General features: G+C 27.8%; 1 protein-coding gene across 1 annotated transcript in view; it reads left to right on the forward strand.

Moving 5' to 3' along the window:
• LOC107445725 (homeobox protein Nkx-2.2a-like) overlaps window positions 1-22,613 on the forward strand; it is a 51,241-nt gene that overhangs the window by 579 nt on the left and 28,049 nt on the right. Inside the window, exon 2 of the mRNA XM_016060197.3 lies at window positions 18,326-18,414. Within this exon, the coding sequence (XP_015915683.1) occupies window positions 18,326-18,414 (89 nt within the window). The remainder of the gene's footprint in view (window positions 1-18,325; window positions 18,415-22,613) is intronic.

A 22,613-nucleotide genomic window follows, 5' to 3' on the forward strand; every position in this document is an offset into this window, starting at 1 on the left:
AATTTTTTTTTTCGTAAGCTGTAAAACAAACATAAAATATACTGGAGACATGAAAATGCCTGTTTTTGTGAGAATGACCCATATATATATATATATATATATATATAATACAGGTATAATACAGGAGCTGAAATAGGTAGTTCGTTTGTATTTTACTTATTTATTTTTATTTCGCCAACTTAAAATTTTTGTACATTGAGAAATAAAGTATGGTTAAAACTAGCAGAATCTGGTAAAATTTGCCATGTTTTTGACTATATGGAAGACTGAAAAGCTTGATAACTATTACCGAAGCACTCCTGTAATTATTTTGGCAAAATGAAAATAAAATTTGGTTCTAAAATATGTGATAAACTTTGGTAAATGTGGTAAAATTTGGTAATTTTATCATGGTATCTTAGAGCATGGCATAAAAATCATTTATTCGATTAAATTTACTTTTCAGTTTTGTATGTTCTATGTTCCCATACTTCTCAGTTTTATTTCCTTTACTTTTCAGTTTTATTTTCAGTTTTGTGCATATGTAAATGTGTGGTAATAACTATAATTTTATGAACCAGAATTTGTGGAAAACCGTTATCATATGAGCCGTTGCCATATGAATGATTTAAATATTTTTTATTTTGGTTTTACTACTAGAATGATGACTCTTTTTTCTTCTTTTGTTTACCATAAATGTCTTTACGTTACAGTAAATTATAGAATTTTAAAGTTCCCTGTAAAATTATCAAAAAGGTACAATTTATTTCATAGATTTAAGGAAGTTACTTTTTTAATTGAAATTAGAATTAAACGAGAAAACAAAATTTACGTACGTTTTGGAAGTGCATTATAACTAAAACCAATACTTTCCCGAGGTAGCATAACCATTGTTTAAAAAGGACAAAAAGATGTAATGGAATGTTCCGTTGAAACTTTTAAAACTTTTATCTAAAAAAAATTTCTTCTTTCTTTGAAAAATTACTGGATTCGTCACCGAACGAGCAAATTCGGGACCACTTGGGACGGCAACTTTGACAGCACTCCAGTTGAGTTGATTTAGCCGTGATTTTACAGCAATTATGGAGTGAGATGCTGTTGGACATCATGAGGGATTCGTATGTCTCAATGCCCAAACGTATCGCATCCTGCATTCGCACTGCTGGTGGTCCAAGAGGATACAAAAATCTCCGTTCATTTGCATTTTTCCTGCAATAAATGATCATTTTGCTTTGATTTTTAATCACTTACTGATATCAACATTGTACTTGTGTACGCAAATTTTGTTCCATTCTGACAACTCTTTCGAGACAGAACAGAATATACATCTACACAGAATATACATTCTAGGCGAAGAATATACTCCTTTCTATATATTTTTTTTCTAGATACTCTAATTTTTATAGCAATGGGTATATTTTAGAGCTTGCGTTTATAATTATACATAACTTACGTTTATTGTAATATATAATCACGTTTATGACAATGTATTATATATAATTAATTTGATTAACTTAATGTTACACTTTTTTCAACGTTATAAAATAACACCTATTACGATTTCGGCCCATTCTGACCCATAGTTTTGAGATCACTAGTTTATGTCTAACTTATGACGTGATTTCAAACCTGTTTTTCTATTTCTTCATTTTTCTTTTTTTTCATTCTATGAAATATTTTACCTGTTTCCAATATTCATCTACAAATTGTATTTTTTTATATAGAGAGTCCTGACTACCATTGAAAATCACTTATAGTCATTTTATGGATACATATTAAACTATTTCATGCTCAATCTCAAATATGTGTTTTCTTTTATGCTTGCAACTATCTCGATAACAAGATTTCTTCGATTGATTAATATTAGTGAAAATTTTCATAAAAATCTTACCTTCAGCTTTCAACTGCCAAGCTTTCGTAATCTTGTACCTAAAATTTCTTCGTTTAGCAGAATCTAGTCAATAAGAGATATCATTTGTACTTGATTTAGTACTTGACGTCTGTGACGTTATCTCTACTTAATTTGCATTTGTCATCTAGCATTAAATGAATTGCGTACTCTTGTTTAAACTTAATCAATCAAATTTCTGCTTTTATCCAAGACATTAGTATTATATGCAAATCACGCAAATGTGTTATAACATTTTTACTGGTGAAAACGTTTACAAGCTTTTGAAATTTAAACTTTTAACTACACTTTGTCATCTCAATGTAGTTACACTTAAAGTCAACAATAAATTTAAATACATACTAATATAAACAATTTATTTGATATACGAAAATAGGGAATCACAAAAACTCTTTACAGCTCTATCTAAATTAGTACACTTCACAATCAACGCAGTACAATTAAAAAGCATGACATTCCAATTCACGTTCATTATTTTGGTTCAAAGCAGATAATAATTACCTTAAAGCATTCACACAAATGGTAATGAGATATATCTTGGACTCGTGTACTACCCTATAACCTTAGTGCTTAGTTCTGTTCCTAGATTTTGGTTTGTTTGGTCACAGAATCTTGCTTTATTCTTTAGTCTGAGCTTTGCTCTTTTATTTTGATTCAGTTTTAGGCTGGCTGTTGGTTTGTTCTTTGGTCTTAATTTGGCTTTTTGGTTATTTTGGGTTTTGTTTGCAAAATTTGGTTAAAAAAGTTTTATTTGAAGCAAAACCTTCGAATGAACATGCATCTTAAATAAGTAATCCCAAGAAAATGAAGCGGCAAGGAATTACTTGATTAAAAAAAGTTGGCTACATCAGATAAACCAGACGAGCTTTAAAATTTAGACTTAAACACTATAGATATGTCCGTTAGCAATAATATAATAAATTATCAATTGCTGCCCCTGTTAGAATTTTGGGCATAAAATCACTTTCGACAATTCCAAGATTATTTCCACCCCAGTCACATCAGGTCATCTTGATCTCCTGGAACCTTGTTTCATTCATATGAATGCTAATTCCCTTGTTAACGACATTATTTCCTCACTACCTCTCTATAGCAAGTGGAAATTCATTTTACCTTGATTCGCCCTCTAAACCGCTGTGGGATTTTTTTTTTTCCTTTTTTTTTCTGTTTCTTCATCTTTATTTTTGTTTCACTCTTGGCTATTGAGGTTTTTTTAGTTTTGTTTTTCACCTTTATTTGTCTTTTCTTTGTTGGCAACTGTACGTTTATACTTCAAATCACTTTTATTTCTTCTCATTCGCATCTGGCTAGTCTTGAAAATGGAATTCTATTTTTGAGTGCTGGAAGCATGGAAACACGTCCACTTCTATTTCAATCTTCAAGTTTTTGAAGCCATTGAAGTTATTTCTTTAATTAAAACATGCAACTGTAACAATTTTTCAAATTTAGAACTAACAATTTTGGCCTAAATTCCAAGCTGTAAACGGGTTGCAAAAACCTCTGCTGTTAGCTGCCACTTATCTACCCATTTTTATCTATTTCTTCCACAAGGATTTTTTATAAGATGTCGAAGAGTTTTGAGATGCCAAAGTTCTTTCAGAACAAACTTTTGCTTCCAAGATGGTTCGACGGAACAATCCTTTTGATTCAAGTATGGCGACTAAAGTAGCCAGTCTTGTGATGGAAGAAAGTCAGAAAATTGTGCTCTGCACTATTCTTGAATACCTTTAGTTCTTTACACTGAAGAAGAATCCTGCTGTGGCTGGAGGAGTTCTTAGCTTAGATACATTCCTGTTTCAAGAACCTCTGCTGCTGTGTTCCCAAATGTTGTTTTTTCCTTTATACTCAGGGACCGCACCAAACTTCGGGGAACTGGTTTAGGTTATGACTATGAAAGCTAGCCTTCTTCCCCTATGTATGTTCTTTGGTTTATGTTCGTTACGTTGCACTACTCTATTGGTCCGTACAGAGGACTTTCCTCTTTTAGGAGGTGTGGGTTCTTGCCCGATTTTTGCGCACTGAAAATCAGTCTTAAATAATTGAAAGTGCCAGCCTCAAATATATTGATTAATTAATACTAACTGTTAATAAAGTTACGGAATCAGATACAAAAACATGATTTCTTTGAGCAAACGTGCATTTTTCAATGGCTTTGGATTTTTGATCATTGAAATCGTAGGTGGGGTAAGAGTGGCCGCTCTCTGAAAATAAAGTTCTATATGTTTAGTAAGGAGTTAGGTTGAAAGTTTGGGCCTTTCTAATTTCACTTTTCACGTTTTTAGTCATAAATTCTAAAACTATATGCGCAATAGCAAAAATCTTTTACCTAGTTATTAAACTCTTTTATCCAAAGATAGTTCAGTGGAATAAATATTTATTAATACTTATTTAAAGTTTTTAATTATTTTATTAAAAAAAATCAACAGATGTTTTGCGAGGCGTAAAAATGTTTCTATAATTTTCTTTAGTTTTTTTTAATAAATTTTATGTGACAAAATACGAAATTTGAGCGAAATCCGTCAAATAGTTTCTGATTTACAAAATTTAAAAAAAAATGTTTTTATAAATTTTTATTTAAACCGAATTATTTGACGAACTTGTTCAAACTTTTTATTTTTTCATTAAGAATTACTTTGTTTAAAATGTTTAGAAAAAATGAAAATAAAATGTATCCTGCCCCAAAGTTAAATGGCTAAAAAAAAAGTTGACCAATTTTACTAGACATTTGTACAGTATGTGCTACACTTTAAAATCTAGTAAAAGTTAACAATTTTTCGTAGTAAAAACTTATAATTTGTGTTTACTCATGAAAAAATAATTTAAATCAGTTGAGTTTTTATTTTAAAAATGAACGGTGTTCCCAAAATTAATATAATTCATTTTTTGCTTTAAAGAAAATCAAAATTTCGATACTATTCAAGCAATTTTGTTTTTAATAAACGTAGTTATGCAAAGAAATGTTTATAAATGCTATGTCTTAAAAGAATCTAGGAATGTTTGCACACAATTATAAAACTCATGTATCCAAAGACAAATTCATTCAAAATATACATTTTTAAAATTATTTATTACTTTATATTACTTAAATAAGTAATATCCAAAACTTTCCTTAACAGTAACGTATACAAATATTTGCCTCATTTTAAACTATGTAATTTTAACAAATTAACAAAATACAGAATTTGAATGGGATAGTTTCTGTAAAATAAAACTTTTAAAAAGGTGCATTTTCATGTTTTATTGAAGAAGCGATTCCATTCAAATTTTAAATTTTGTCATGTAAAATTACATAGTTTAAAAAGACTTAAAAGCTTGTACATCTTTGAATCTTTTTAAATTAGAAAATAAAAAATAATTATAAAAATTAAATGAGTAATTATCAAATTATATTTGGATGAACCAGTTTTATAATTGTGAGCAAAATTATTTAAATTCTTTTAAACAGTTTTATAGACATAACATAATGCAGAAGAAGTGTACTTAACATTTAAGAATCTTAACTTTCGACCGATTTCTTGACTAAGCTATTGGAACTATATACTATTTTCTTTTCTTTTTTTTTTTTTGCGCTACTCTAATATTTTGAGGGTCAAAAATTAGAGTGGTCGCAATTTGTCGAAAAAGATAATTAAAAGTATGTTTATTCAGAGAAAGTACATTTTTGTGTTCGATTTCGTGAATTTTGGGTACTGTACTTTAAAATGTGAAACTACAGATAATTATTGTTTAATGGGAAAATTTTACGTAATGAAATAAACAAAATAATGGTTTGAATGCCAGTTTCTTTCTTTCTTTCTTTTTTCCTATGGGATGAATTAGATTCTGTAATAAACACTAATTTGAATGTCAATTTTTTTTCAATCATGCTATCAAAATCTGAAGAGAATAAATAAATGTAACAATGTCCATTTTCTAACTTTTTCTAAGTTATAATTACTAAATTAATATGCCCGATTGTTTTGAAAATTTCAAATCATCCAATTTTTTTTATTACTTATTTTTGTGATTTTATACATAGAACCTGCATTGTAGTTTTCTTTTTTAAACTTTAAAATAACGACCATCAGTTCCCTGTATTAATTAAAAGAAGCCATACTAAATAGCGTTATTTATAAAAAAAATTCTTCAGAATAGATAGCATTCAGAATAGAATTCTTCAGAACAGTCGAAGTCTGGCAGAGAAAAGAACAAAACGCAATTTAAATTTTGGCAATCTTATCAGTAGTGCTGCGATCTGTTGTCGAAATTTGTAAGCAAATACTGTGATTAAGATTTATGAAGATAAAACAAGTACAATAAAAAAAAAACTTTTATAAAAATTGATTCTGAAAGTAAAAAAGACATTTAAGATACATAGTATACCTACACACAAGGAAGGAATATAGAAATAAAATTTGATCTTTATTGTTTTAAATTTCAATTATTTTTCATTTACTTATTTACTTCGCTGCACACAGAAGAACATTTTTAGAAATTTATGTTAAAGTTTAAGTAAAATAATATAAAAAAACCTTTATTGGGTGTAAATTAAACTGTTGTATTCTTGAAAAGATTTAGATATTCTATGCCAAAACTCCTAGCACAATTCCTAAGAACTTATATTAAATTCGTTAGATAATATATACCCTTAATATATAATTATTAAAAAATTTTCTAGAATAATTAATTGGTAAGTAAATATTTAGTAAAAAAATATGTAAAAATTGTATATTAGAAATTATTTAATCAAAAGTAAGAGAGTTATAAATATAAAAATATCAACCGCGAAAAGATATAATCTCTCTTTTAAATTACACGGCTATACTGCAAAAAGGGCATTTTTTAATATTGCATCAATATCGATTGCCAGAGCAAAATATATTAATACGATAGAAAACCAATGCAATAGGAAACCAAAACAATAGAAAACCAAAAATATAATACACCAGAAAATAAAGACTTATTTTTTGGTGAAAAGAAGGCAATAAGTGGTGAAAAGAAGACAATGTTACTTAAGATTAACTTTAAATAAATGATTTAGAAACACATTTCCATAACTAAGCTACCAGGTTATAAAGTAGAAAATTAAAGAAAAATAGAGGGTAGAGACAACTTTTGTAATTTGTCTTTATTCTGTTAAGAACCGATCTGATAGATTCGTTCGTTACCTTGGATTTTCCCGAAAAGTATATATGCGAAAAATTAACAACTCGATTCAAAAATTATATTATATTATATTATATTATATTATATTACATTACATTATATTATATTATATTATATTATATTATATTATATTATATTATATTATATCACTTTACATCTCTTCAAAGATATTTAAAATTTTCGAGATATTTGATATACGTCATTATTTAGTTGAATACTATCGATATTGTTGTAGAATAATACTTTATGAAAAGGACAAATAATTTATTCTTTGCCTTATAAAAGTATTATAAAAGTATGAGAAATCACTTAAGCAATGACCTACAATAACATAATTATATAATATTATTATATAATATAATTATATAATTTAATTACATAATATATTTATATAATTGTATTATATGAAATGGAATTTTAGTTTTATGAATCGTAATTAAGAAATCAAAGTCGGCTTGCATCATAACCAACTGGTTTATTCACATTACTGAATTTTTTCCAAAATAAGAAGGGAGATTTTTTTTATTAGTTTTAATTGCTGGTTATAGTTAAAGTAAAGTCTCGTTCATTTATAATACTTTTAGCAAGCAAAGAATAAAATATTGAAAAAAGTCGTTATCAAATTTTAAAAATGCAATGCCATTTATATTTTGATTTCTCAGGAACTTATTAACCGATTTTGTTCAAATTTTGTACTCGACGTATTAAATTGCATTAGTTTTGAATATAAATAAAATAATGAAAAATAATAAGTAATTATCAAAATATATTTTTCGCATGGAATTATCTTTGCATAAACGAATTTCATAATTGTGTGCAAAAAGTTTTCAATCTGCTTAAAAAGTTCTTGAGATATGGTGAAATATGCAAAAAGTAAAATTAGCATTAAGGGGTCCAAACTTTGGATCAATCTCCTGACCAAACTGTGGGGACCATATTTCCCAGATTGCTGCTAACCCTAATATTTTGGGGGTCAAATATCCAAGTCCATCATTAAAAAAAGTATGCTTGTTCAGAGAAAGTACGCTTTTGAGTCTGATTTCGTAACCCTAATTAATTATCATATTTAAGGTAAAGCCTTCAAACCATTGAAACTGAGTCTTACTACGTGAAATTCCGATCATTAGACCTAATTTTATTTAGGGTGTTTCGCTTTATTTTTTTTCCCTCACTATACATATAATATAAGAAATATTAATCGTTTCTTACTTTGTGAGGTTCTCATTAGTCATTTTATGGAATGCTTAGACAATTAGTGAAACATTATTAATTTTCTACATAGGTTTTTCGCGCAATGACTAAGCATTCTTTAAAATATAGGATTTCATATATTAAAGGTAACATACATGAAAAAAAATTTAAAAAATTCATTATGGTTGACATATAGTCCATCTGTAATTTAACAAACATTTCAATATAGTAGTTCAAACAATCTTAACGGTTCCTGTGTCAAGCCTTAAGTATACTAATTGATTTTCACATAAAATTTTTTTAAGTTATGAAAGTTTCTCTTAATAAATTTACTTTTATTTATTTTTTGGTGGATTAAGATTTTGAATTCCTAAAATATGAGGCAATCTGAAAATGTAGTCCCAATAGTTCAGTTCAAGAGAGTGGTTGAATGCTTGAACCTCTTTAAGTCGAGTTAGTTTCACTTTTTGTAACTATCGCCAAAGGTCCAAATCTATTTAAGGGAATCAAAGAGATTTTTAAGAAACTACAAAACTTTTTTTAAAAAAATAATTCCATGTTTGTTCAGTAAAAAGTTAGTTTTTGTGTCTAATTTCGCTATGCAAGATAATCAGCATATTCAAAAATTAGACCTTTGAAGATTTACGATTTGTTTTCGTAGTACGTGAAAATCCAATCACTAGGTCATAAGTTCGTCGTTTTATTTTGTTGCAGTGCATTGTCCTCTAAAAGTTAAAGTAAATTCTACAATGATGACATTAAAATAATGTAAATTGTGTATTTTATGTGACTATTTAAAAAAAATTTAACGTTTTTTTTTCTTCATTTATTTATTCAGAAGACAATAAATAACAAATACTTAATCAAACTTGAGCTTGTACTAAATGCGATGTTGGATGGGTTTAAATAAAGTTATATTTCCCTTATTCGAGAAAAGGTTCAATAAGGTTCAATATTTTTAATATATTTGAATTCCTCAAGTGAAATAAAGACTCGTGCTTCTATGCAGGGTGTCCCGAAAAGACCACCTTGATATTTTTTTTAAAAATCTTTATCAAAAGTGGAAAATTATGGGGGTTGAAGACTAATATTTAAAGGAAGGAAAAATAAAACTGTTATAAAAATCTGACAAAACACGAAACGGAAATATAATAATAAACAACAAAACAAGTTTAATTGTAGATTAAAACTTTAAAATGTTTATAATGATCATCTTTCAAATATCGTCTCTCTCTTTTCTCCCGCATTCAATCTTGTCTTGTTGCTTATTATATCCTTCTTACTGTTAAGTGAATTGACAGATTTAAATAGATAAATTGACAGGATTAAATAATAATTTTTTTTTTCAATTTTTTTTCTACTCCCAATTTGCATACTTTTTTGTTTTTGATAAGTTTTCTAAAGATAATTATCAAAGGCTGTCTTTATGGAACACCATGTATATTGCTTGTAAAAGCTTATGATATATTAGTGTCATAAGATGTTACAGGTCTCATTCTAGTGCAATTTTTGATTTAGGGATAATTTTTTTTGAGGGAATAAATATTGTTTGCATATAGTAAAAATTTCGCATATAAGCATTTCGTCAGATTTTTTTTATTTATTGTTTTTAAGATTGCTGTTGTAATACTTTTTTATAATGCAAAAGTAGTTTCAACATATTATTTTATTTATTATTATTATATTATTTTATTTTCCATCAAAAAATTGGAAAAAAGTTCATTGAAAAAAATATAAATCTATTTTTATTGATGACGTAACTTTTTTTGTCTTTAAACAATCCTGCTATTTTTAACAAAGCTAGAATTCCACACTATTATTTCTACCGGATCTATTCAGTTGCATCTTTCAGCTATGAATTTTGGCATAAAGGATATGTAGAATAAATATTACAAGAAAATAAAAACGTGAGAAAGGCAAAACCACAAAAGATTAGTAAATAATAAAGTGAAATATTTGATTCAAAATGAACGATGAAACACATGAATTTTTTTTTTATCCTAGATACTTCTAATATTTACTATCTTTCTTTATCTACATTGTGATTCTGAATACTTCTAATCATGTCACGCTTATGGAGTTTCATTATATTTTTTAAATAGAAATTAATCATCAAATAAGCTTAAATTTGATTCTCACAGCGTCAGCATAGAATATTTGTTTTGAAATATATTTTTGAAAAAAAAATATTAACGATTCAAAATTACATCTAGAGTATGTAAAGAAAATAATGTAATTAGCTTAGTTGCTAATTATTTATAAATATGCTGAACTTAATTCCTATATAATATTATTTAATTTTAATGCCTTTCCTTTAAAGAAAGGCCTCTTGAAAAAAGCTTCTAGTGGCTTTTACAGTTTGTTTTACGAAATTATACTACTTTAACAAAAATAATAATCTTGAATGTCAAATCAAAATTAAAATATTTTTATTATTTATATTTTTTTTCTTGAAAAAAATGCAACTCGTCCTCAAAATATGAAATCAACGAAATGGTTCAGGTATCAGCCTGGTTGTAAAAACCTTTTTTTTATTAACTTGAATCAAAAATATTTTTAGGGATGAAATCTTCAATGGATCATTGTCAAGTTTCAATTTCGGTGGTTAAATAACAATTAACTTGATCCAGATTACTGGATCAAGTTTCAATTCTATACAACGAATTAGCTCAAAATCGATATTTTATGAGCAAGAGAAGTTTCTTTTTCGTCTGTAAAATTTAATAAAATGAATTGAGTTTATTTTAAAATCAATCATTGACAAAACTCTAAACTTTCATTGTTGCTTATAATTTGTTTAAACTAGATTATATTATAAAAAATCAATTGTCCTTATTTTTGATTTATTTAAATGTAATATAAATGTAAATGTAGTATTGAAAGTCGTAAAAATGAAACTGTAAAAGAATTAAAACCTTGTCTCATATTAGCCTCATACTCTCTCTCATGGTAGCCTTATGCAGTGTCTCTGACAACACGGTCTAATATTAGTCTCAAAAACTATCTCATACTTACACAAAACGATGTCTAATTATAGCTGTAAACTTCAGTCTGTAATTTTGAATATATGAGATACATCATACCGAGCTGTAATGGTGTGAAATGCACATCAATCCGTTTTGAATAAACCCGAAGCAGAATATTATTTATCTAAGTAATTGTTTAAGTGTAAATTTAAATCAAGCAAAATGAGAAGAAAAGGAAAAAAATAATCTAAAAAAATGAACTTTAATATATAGAGGAGAGCTCTGGGGAGCTTAATTTTCTCTTCATAAAACCATCAACTTTTATTTAAAAAAAAGATAATTTCCCAATACATTTATCTATTTATAATACATACTATTAGGTATAGTTTTATGCGATTAAAATTATAAAATATTTAAATGACTAATAAAAAATTTCAAAATAGTTAAAAACTGTTGAATTACAATAAAGAAGGTGTGACAGCTTAGTAAAATATAATATGCAAAATACATAAAATATAATTATAGTTAGATCTAATAAAATATATTAATAACAAATCTAATAAGGTTAAAAATTTAGTAAAATCATATTAAATACTTAAATTACTGTTTCCTCTTTATTTAGCTTACAATTCGAAGTTTTCATAATGAATTATCTAACAACGTTTAAAATAATCCCAAAAATCAGAGTAAAATTTCATTTTTGAATAAATTCTTTCAGTTCTCATTCGCAAAGATATGCGCTCGTTTCAACATTGTTGTCAGTCTCATTAAATACTGCGAGCAAACAATACTTAGATAAATGTGACTCGAAATTGTTGTATTCGTCGTTCTTAGAAGCCTACATGATGATCCCAAGCACATAATCTTAAGGAAATTGAGATAAAAATTACGATTGAAAATAAAACCTTCTTTTGCTTTTTATACTCATATAAGAAATAACATGTTTTGAGCAATCAAAACACGACTTTCCTCGTCAGAACGGCTAATAAATAAAGAAAACTTTGGGGCTATTCTACGGTTTGGTCGATGTACAGGTGCGTGCATTTTATGCCTGCGCTATACAGTTTGTTTACATAAAAAATTTACAATTACAATGCAATTAAAGGAGTCATGGTTTTTCAAGAGATAGAGTGTGCGCCTTCCGAGGAGGTGCACCAGGTTCGAATCCCAGCGATGGCTGGTCGATACGAATTCCAATCCCGGCTCGGCCTGAACACATTGCTGACGCAAAATATCCTCAGTTTTTGTCGGACAAGGGGTTAGCATGCCCTTGCCATCAATTAACCGTGGGAAGTTCTTGTGGTTTTCCTCTCCATGTAACGCAAATGTTGTTAGTTACATCAAAAAGCTCTCCTCGAGGACAAATTTCTTCCAATACTTGATCCAGGAGTTTCCTTGTCTTCTGGATTGGGTTCAAAATTACAAGGGTACGGAGCTGTCATGAAGTCAAAATTGGGTCAGCTGCTTATGGCGACGGTTATAAAATAATATAAGATAAAATACAACTGAAGAGCTGAATGGATGAAATTTTTGTAAGTTTCAGTAACTGTGCTTGAAATTTTATGTGTTGACAGTACGCAATAAAGACTCTTTCCTTTATTTCATATTCGCAAATTTCCAACTGACGGCGAAATGTATAAATCCTCGGCACTCATTTGTTATTATTGTTACTAATGCCATTGCCAAGATTAGCAAGCTTGCTATGGGAATCCAAGCGAATTTAAGGCAGATGGTGCGCTTTTGGTTTTTCAGTGGCGCCATCTGTGGTCATGAATCTAACTTCAGCTCCACACATGTCACAGTCCGTTTTATAGGGAGGACCCATCATACTTCATTCATTCATCCACAGATCATAATTTTGACCTGAACCAGAGAGTGATCAACTTCCGATTCAATACCACTGGAGATATTGATTTGTTACAGGGATTTGGAGGACTTTGTTACCTCGTCAGATTTAACGTGTACCAATCACCATTTAATAAACGGGGGGATTCTTCGGTCGGGGGAATTCGAAGTCTCACGAACACCAGTCCAGGTTCCTACCATCCTGGCTAACCCGACCCCAACACTGATTTAAAATGTTTTATTCATCACATTCGCTAATTTTTGGCGTAATAATTTGCTCTCAAACGACAAGTTTCCAAAGGTTACTTCATCGGCTGTTAATTGCCAAATCCACTTAAATCATTCTTCCGCTCCAAATACACTCGGGAACAGCCCTTAGAGATATTTTGCCATTTTGATCCCGAGTTACTTCGCAATCCAAAGATTTAACGAAATATGATTGCTGTATGCTTAAATAAAACTAAAATAAACTAATTGCTGTATGCTTAAATAAAAGTAAAATAATCTCTCTCTCTCTCTCTCTATTAAAACTTAAAATCAATCAATCTGCATCAGTGATTGATTTTAAGTTTTAATCATTAACGTGTAGCCCTGACTAGGAGCCTCGTAATTTCAGTGCTCGAATTTTCGTAATTGCTTTCACGAAGAAAACGAAGTTTTTATTATCAACTATAAGGAGACTATTTTTTCTATATTTGCAAACCGTTTAATTTAATGCTCAAGAGCAAAAATAAGTATCAAAGTTAACTAAAAAAATAATCTCCTATTTGAATCTTACCTATGGAAAAAGGTATTCTTTTTCTCATCCTTTTCTTTTTCCTTTCTTTTCTTTTTTAATTATTTTATTTATTTATTTACTTATGAATATCTTCATTAGATGACATCAAATTTAAAATTTAAAATACTTTGTGCTTAGTTACAGGGAGCATGACCTTTTTTTCGCGCACTATCCTCAAAGCTCATTTTAGGATAAGCTATTTCAGTTTAAAACATTTCAAGCATTATGTCACTTACTTTTTAGGTACATAAAGCTCCCCTTTCATACGAGGAGATATATAATATATCTCCATTTATAAATCATTTATTTGGTAATTTCTTCGTTTATGTGGTAACAGTTTACCAGAAATTCTGGTTTGTAAAATTATAGTTAACCACACATACAGTGAGAAATGCAAAATTGAAAATAAAATTGAACTGAATGAAGAGAGTCATTAGATTTTTTTAAATTTTATTTTCTGTTTTTACGTGTTATTTTTACTTATTGTGTTCTATTTTATTTTTTGTAATTTTTGTAAAAAAATTTTTGAGTGCTCCTCACACTATTGTATTAATATATTTTGCTTTGGCTATATTGATACAATATCAGAAAGCACTCTTTTTTGCGGATATAATCGTGTGGGCTGATGAAAAGATTATATCTTTTATTTTCCNCCATTGTCTTTAATTGTATTATCTAATCGATATTACAAAGATACGAGTTACAGCTTTTTAATTTATATAGATTATCTATGATTGGGATATATTCGATAGATATTTATAATATTATATGGTAAATATTTTATTTTAATAAATAATTCTTTGATATTTCCAACAAAAAAAATATACATTTCAAGTTAATATCTTGAAAGACTTCAAGTTATGCACTTTAATTTTAGAAATTGGATAATGTAAAACAATCGAACAGCATCACATATAAAACGAAAAAATAACGCGCATGCGCACTGTTTACTCTCTTGAACACAGTTGAAAAGTGTGATATATATATATATATATATATATATAAATGAAACAAAAAGTACTTTAAAACTTTTTTAAATTCCTTAATATTTTTGACATGAGGCATTTTTAACCATATCGATATTTTATTGAAAATCTTATCTATGGCTTTGATTTTAACTTTTATTTCACCAATTTTTAATTAAAGTAGCCCTTACATAAAAATGTTAAGAAATTAGTGTATCACCTCTCAATTGTAAAAAAAAATCAACTAAATATTATTAATTTAAATAATAAATTGCATGTTTTTTATTGGTCTGAAAAAAATCACGAATATAATTAGGTGAAACTGTGATCGTTAAATGTTTCCTTTTTGACTCATATGGTAACAAGGTCAAACATTTTTAACAATCGGTTCAGACAACAGTTATAATTTATAAGCTAAGTAGTAGTTTTTTTCGTAGTTTTTTTTCTTCAAAAAAAGAAAAAAAATGAATGCTGAGAAGGCACGGAGCAGGTATCCAATTTTAGAGGGGAATGAAATTAAAATAAATAGTCTCACTAGTTCTCTAAATTTCACAAATAACAAAAAATATTTCTTAAAACTGCTAAACATCTGCAAAAAGTTTAATTTCTTCCTTGATTTTACCATTCACGAGTTTAAATCGATGATGATTAATTAAAATTTTATTTGTTCGAAACATTGAGGGAGTCTTTAAAATGTTTCTATTGATTGAGGAAACTTATACCCACCTTCCCTTTCCCCATCAACAACGCCTATACAGGGTTTAATAACATTAAATCGCTTTAAAAATAAAATTTTATTTCTTTTGGAATTCATTTTATTAAATCAAAGAGTATAACAGCTGTTCAAGTGAAATTGTACCCCATGTTTACATGGAAGTCGATAAAAGTATTTTAATTTCATAAGAATATCTCTCGATCTTTCAGCTTAAAATTAATGCCAGAGAATTCTTAAGTTGATATTGCAAATTGTTAAATAACGAATAGCTGAAGTTGAAATTTAATTGTTTCTGCAATATTTTACATAAAAAGTGGTCTTAATAGCAACATCACTAAAATTTAGCACGAAATACATTAGGGAAATAGTAGCACGGAAGTTATAAAATAGAAATGCTCACAGGCTTACAAGTTTCTAGATGTTTCAAATTAATATTACATTGTCACTGTCTAATTTAGATGAAGCTCCTATTAAATCTTCGTGAATATGTAGACAATTATCATTAAATGTTGAAAATTACTTAGCTGTAGACATTTTTGCCTATCAACAACTTTGATCACGGTGACATATCTACGAACAACGTTTTCCGAGAAATGCACTGAAATCTGACATTCATAAAACATGGAGATCTAGGCAGTGGACTTTGGCATTTAAAGCTTTTAATCAGTCATAATTTCTTTAAGACGTCAAAAAACAACACATTTTTATAAAGTACTTGCTTCAAAAGTTATTTTCGGTGATATAGATAACGATGTAAAGAGGAACAAAGCTTATTGTTACTTATAAATAGAAAAAGGTACTATACTTTATAAAGACAAATAATTATTTGCTCCTAAATTGAGTGTAAACTTTTGAACAATTTTTTTTTTAAAAATCCATAACTATTGAACTTTATGTTTAAGATGAATAAAAAATTATCAAAATGATTTGTTAAAAATTCATTAAAAAAGTTTGAATTCCGAAAAGAAACAAAAGATCATCGAGTTTCTTGGAATTAAAATTTTTCTGATCAGAACAGCAAGCTAAGTATTGTCTTCACTATAAATGATTTGCAGTCCTTTTCTCAATGAATTTCTAAATTAATAATTGTTTTAATAGCATTTAATGTAAACAGAGGTAAATACAATTTTACACTGTCGTTTTCCTTGCTTAAACAACTCTAATCTTTTGTTTGACATTGTGAAAAAACTGAAAAAAATAAGTGAACTAAGAAATTGATTATAAAATATTTTATAATTAAAGTGGTTGAACGAAAAGAAATTAACACACAAATTTAAAAAAAAAAATTAGTTAACTTCTATTCTATGGTGCAATGACTTTGTAAGAGTTTTTTTTGCTACACCCAGATAAATAGTATAGTATATTGCATTTCTTACGAAATAAGCACAAGCATTATTTTATGAATATAAAAAATAGAATTTTTATTTATTTAACGTATCTCATATTAGTCTTAAACTTTTTATTTCTTCTTCAGCTCTGCTCGTTAGGAAATTTTATGTAGTTACTGAGAATTTAACCTTATTAACCTTATTATCTAAACTTTAAATTAAACTCGTTTTTTTCTTACGTTTATTTAAAATGGAGCAAATGTAAAATAAAAATATTTTAAATCAATCATATTGGCAATCTAAATTTCATAACATTATATAATTTTTTAAAAATAAATTACATCAGCCTTTTTGTCAATTTAGAAATTAAATATTTGCATTAAAAAATAATACATAAATAAATCTAAGTAAAAGTATGAAATAGAACATACAATTAAAGCGTTTAAAACAAAGCAATATTTATCCAGAAAATCTGTCCATTACAAAATTTTGGGAAGTATTTTCGATAGAATAAATAAAATAAAATAAAAATTATAATCCAAAATAATATTCCAAACAAAAAAAATGTGGCAAGCTTTATTCCGAATAACCGTTAATCATTCAAACCTCGAATTATTTCTTGCAAATAGGGAAAAAAATCGAACTTTTTAGTGTTAAAGTCTTTACTATAATTGGTTAGTAATCCTTTTCAATTGCCAGATTAAAAGATAATTGTTTTAATAACATTCAATGTAGGCCTCATCAGTTATGTATTAGCTAGTTATGTATTAGTTTTTCGATACGAAGCAAACGAAATAATTTATTTGAATGTGCTCTCGATATTTAAAACAAAGCGTTTAAAACAATGCAATATTTATGCAGAAAAATCTAACCACTACAAAACTTTGAGAAGTAGTTATGATGGAATAAATGAAATAAAACAAATTATAGTCCAAAATAATATCCCAAACAAATAAATCAGTTATCGAGTTTTAAGCTTTATTCCGAGTAAGCGTTAATTATTCAAACCTTTGATTATTTCTTGGAACAATCACTCGAAGCTCAGTAAAATAATATCCATTGTGGTGTGAAGAGCTTCTCTGGTATGCATAATAACAAATGCAATGAGACTGCAGTAGAAATAAAATTCACCTATGAGAAACAAAGAAAAAAAAATTCAAAAAGGGCGTCCCAGGTAACTTTCAGGGAAGGAAGAGGGTTGAATAGGAAAGACTAATAAATCACTCCCCTCAAATCATATCCCAATCTACAGAAATATCGTTTCTTTAAACTCCGCCCTCTATAGGACGAACAAATAAGTAGTGAACCAATCATAAGCCAGGAAAAAGAATGAGGGTAAGTGACAAGATGTGGTGGTAAAATCATTTTCCACTTGAAAAGTCACTCTGCGGGATCTTTTTTTCATCCAACTATGTAAAAGTTAAATCAAAATGTCTGTTCTTAAATCCAGTAGTTTTTCTGTGCGTGATATTTTGGACTTATCTGAAACTAAATCTCCTTCTAGTTTTCCATCAAGCAATGAAGTAGAAGAAAATTCTAATTATGGTGGACTTGATCACTTTTCAAGATATCTTCCAACAGACGCAACAACAAGTAAGTAGATTTTTACTTGTTGCTTTGATCATTTCATTTTGTAAATAATATTAGATATTAGAATTGTTGCATCATGCTCATGTATTTTCATATTTTAAAAAAGCTTGTTATATTCTTATTTTTACGGAAAACCTTAACTAGCAGTAACTTAGTAGTAATCATCAACAGTCGCATAAGAATCAGTCCAATGGTGAACCATAATATGGGTGCAGTGAATCATAATATTGGGCAACTTTTCTATAACATCCATAGAATGTTAAATTGAATCTTGTTTCTATTCAAGTTTATTGCGTAATCATCAAGTTTATTGCATAATCAAATTTAAGAAGTACATTAATAGAGTTCATCTTTGCATCATATTAAGTTGCAGCAAATTTAAACGATATTATCAATTAATACGCTCCAAAATTTCGAACAGTTTCTTCTAGTGCAGGGTTTCTCAAACTTTCCGGTGTGCGTATCTCAATCATATCCCAATCATCTCATAATATTTAAGAAAAATTTATGGGACCAATTAAAAAGCAGCCCAATGTTGAACCATAATATCGGTACATTAAATCATAATAATGAGCAACTTTTCTGCAACACCAATAAAATAATAAATTCAATCTTGTTTCCATTCAAGTTGAGTCATCAAGTTAATCGTGTAATCAAGTTGAAGAAATTCATTAATAAGATTCATCTTAGCGCCATATTAAGTTGCAGCAAATTTAAACGATATTATTACTCAACACGCTCCAAAATTTCTAACAGTTTCGTCTTGTGTAAGGTTTTTTAAACTTTCCGGTGTGGATATCCCACAATATTTACAACATTTTGTGGGACCCCATAAGCAATCCGCGAATCTGACATTCGCCAAACTGACAGCGTCACATGCAAAGCAAGTTTCCATTATAAAGAAATGTATCAAAACGTTTTCGTTTTTCCTTTGTCTGTATTGTCTTATATTTTATTTTATTTCTAGATAGATTGTGTAAAAATATTTAGCAATTTCAAAATTATAATAACTTAAAGAAATGTCAACGTTGTTAAGATATTTAGCAAACCCTGCTGCAGGTCCCGAGACCTCGATTGAGATCGCGACCTACAGTTTAAGAAATTCTGTTCAAATGGTTAATCAGTAAGAGTTAAAATTCTGAAAATTTTCAAATTATTTTACTTATTTCTGAAATATATTTTGTTCTATTAGATAGATGATTCGTTTTAATGGTTTTCATTTGAATTTTTCGAAGTGAGCTTATGTCCTTTAGTTTGAGTTTCAGTATCTTTTGTCACAGAGTTAAAAGTATAGATATTTCCGTTTCCATGTTTCGAAAATTAACTTTATGCAACTTCTAAGGTTCTGAATGAAATTCAAAATTTTTAGCTATTAAGCATTGGTAAATGTTTATGGGTTATCTTTCCAATTTTAATTTATGGTACAATGTTGCATTATTATTATAAGCTTATAAGTAAAAAAAAATTCAAGACTTTTCAAAAATTTTTGTACGTAAAATTTGTGGTGAAAAGCAATGATAGTGTCTAAACATCAAGATAAATGGGTGAGCCCAACTCACCCTATAAGAGTATTTTCCGATACAATTACAATAAAAATCACCCCCACATTATAGTAATCATTATATAAATGTAAGTAAATAATAAATACACAGATTTTTATACCGAAAGCAACACTGATAGAAATTTTAAAACGTATTACACCATAATATCATTTAAAAGATTTGCAACCATAATAGGGTGCAAAGCTGAACAATATTAGCATATCTTCTTACAATTTAAAGGAATACGTGGTTAAATTTTAGTTTAAAATGTAGTGTACACTATTGAAATTGAGATTTGACATGATCGTGGACTCATTAAGTATTTGAAACTATAAAGAAAAGTAGTAGTTACATTGCTGAGTGGTCTCCAAAAGAACCACATAATGCCAAATAATAAAAAACCACATAATAAAAATTATCTTGCTTTCCACGAAATTATGAAAAATTTGAAATGAGAAAAAATTACCATTTTAAAGGTTTTCATTTTAAAGAACGGTTCCTATCATCTTAAACTTTTCAAAAAGACAACTTTATGATTTTCATTCAGTTATTAGCGTATCATTTAATGGTTTCGTCTCTCTTAAATATAATAATTCAATTTTAATTCATCGAGTGTAAATAATAAAATTATTATTCATTGTAATGTAGCAGTTGAATGTTTTTTGCAAGTAGTATTCGTAATTATAAACTGGAGCATAAAATAGACAACAAAATAATCATATAATTATTAAAGATATTATAAATTTATTACAATTAACAAGCACATTTCTGCAAAAAATTTTATTATATTATAAAGTGCATAACATATTTTGTTCTTTAAATTATAAGTAAAACAGTATAATTCAGAGCTATCTAGTAAAAACGGTATTAAGCTATTGACCCGACAATAAATAAATCGAGGAAATGATCGATGCTTTAGGTGATGACCACTGACCACTTTTCAGGTCAGGTGTAATCAATCAAACCCTCCAAGGGAGAAATATTTTTTGAATATGTTTTGCCATGAATTTACCAACTCTGTTTATGCATTTAAAAAAATCAACTAAATATTTTTTAACGATTTCCAAGACACGGGAAACAGTAATTTATTGTATTCATTTAAAGAGATATCATAGTGTTAATTATAAGACTCTTAAGGGGATTCGAGACACATAATAAAAAAAAATTAAAAGAGCATAGGTTCCTTTGAATACGATTATACTATTTAATAAATTAATCAAACATTTTCTCATATTTTGTAATTGCGTTAGAAAACACTACATTTTTCATTTTTGATATAAATAAAAATACCATAATTTAATGTGATTTTCATTATTTTAAATAAAAAATATTCATGCTTTAATTTTTTTTTCAACAGTTTTTGATATCTACTGTTTTTAAAACAATAAACACCGTAATGAGCACGGAATAATTCAAAAAGAATTTTTATGCCTCATACTCATTTCTGAAAAGAACATAACTTTTTCAGCATTAGGAAGAGAAACAATTGTATTATTTATTTGAGTAGTAATAGTAGAAGTTTCTCAATTTTCAAGCTTTCTATGTCTCGAAATCACTTCAATTTAAGACATGATTTTTTAAATATTCGAAAGAGAATCAATTGCATTGTTTATTAGAATAGTAGTAATAAAAGTTTCTCAATTTTCAAACTTTCCATGTCTCGAAATCACTTCAATTTAAGACATGATTTTTTAAATATTCAAAAGAGAACCAATCGCCTTTTTTATTAGAATAGTAATAGTGAAAGTTTCTCAATTTTCAAACGTTCTATGTCTCAAAATCACTTCAATTTAAGACATGGTTTCGTAAATATTCGAAAGAAAACCAATAACATTATTTATAAGAATAGTAATACTAAAAGTTTCTCAATTTTCAAACTTTCTATGTCTCGAAATCACTTCAATTTAAGACATGATTTTTTAATGTTCGAAAGAAAACCAATCGCATTATTTATTAGAATAGTAATAGTAAACGTTTCTCAATTTTCAAACTTTCTATGTCTCGAAATCACTTCAATTTAAGACATGATTTTTTTTTAATATTCGAGAGAGAGAGAGCCAATCGTATTATTTATTAGAATAGCAATAGTGTCTCAATTTTCCAACTTTTAATGCCTCGGAATCACTTTAGTTAAAGACATAAATTTTTCAGCGTTCGGAATAGTTATAATTTATTTGAATAGTAAGAGCAAAAATTTCTTAATTTTCAAGCTTTTTCATATTCCGGACTTACTTTAATTAAAACCATAACTTTTTTAGCTGTCGAAATAAAATCAATAGTATTATTTATTAAAATAATACAGTGAAGCACCGTTCTTATGCTTCTCATTTATACGTCGTTTTATTGTAGTCTCAATTCATTCTTAACTCTTCTCTTGAAAAGAATTTTTATCCTTATTCGAAATGAGTGAAAGTCAAAAAAAGTGTAGGCGTTGAGAATAGAGTGCATAGCATAGTAATTAGACTGATTGCTGAAAAGGACTGCTGATATTGTTTTCTGTATCAATAATATTAAGTGTCAAATTAACATTGCTATTACGTTATCAAAATTATTATTTTTACGATGAATTTCAATTGATTTGTTTAATTTTCAGTTATACTTCTCTTAATTTAGACATCAGTTTACATTGATCTCCTATAAGACGTATAAAAGGAGCTTCAC

This window comes from Parasteatoda tepidariorum, chromosome X1 (assembly GCF_043381705.1).
Source record: "Parasteatoda tepidariorum isolate YZ-2023 chromosome X1, CAS_Ptep_4.0, whole genome shotgun sequence".
In the NCBI taxonomy this organism is placed as follows: Eukaryota; Metazoa; Arthropoda; class Arachnida; order Araneae; family Theridiidae; genus Parasteatoda; species Parasteatoda tepidariorum.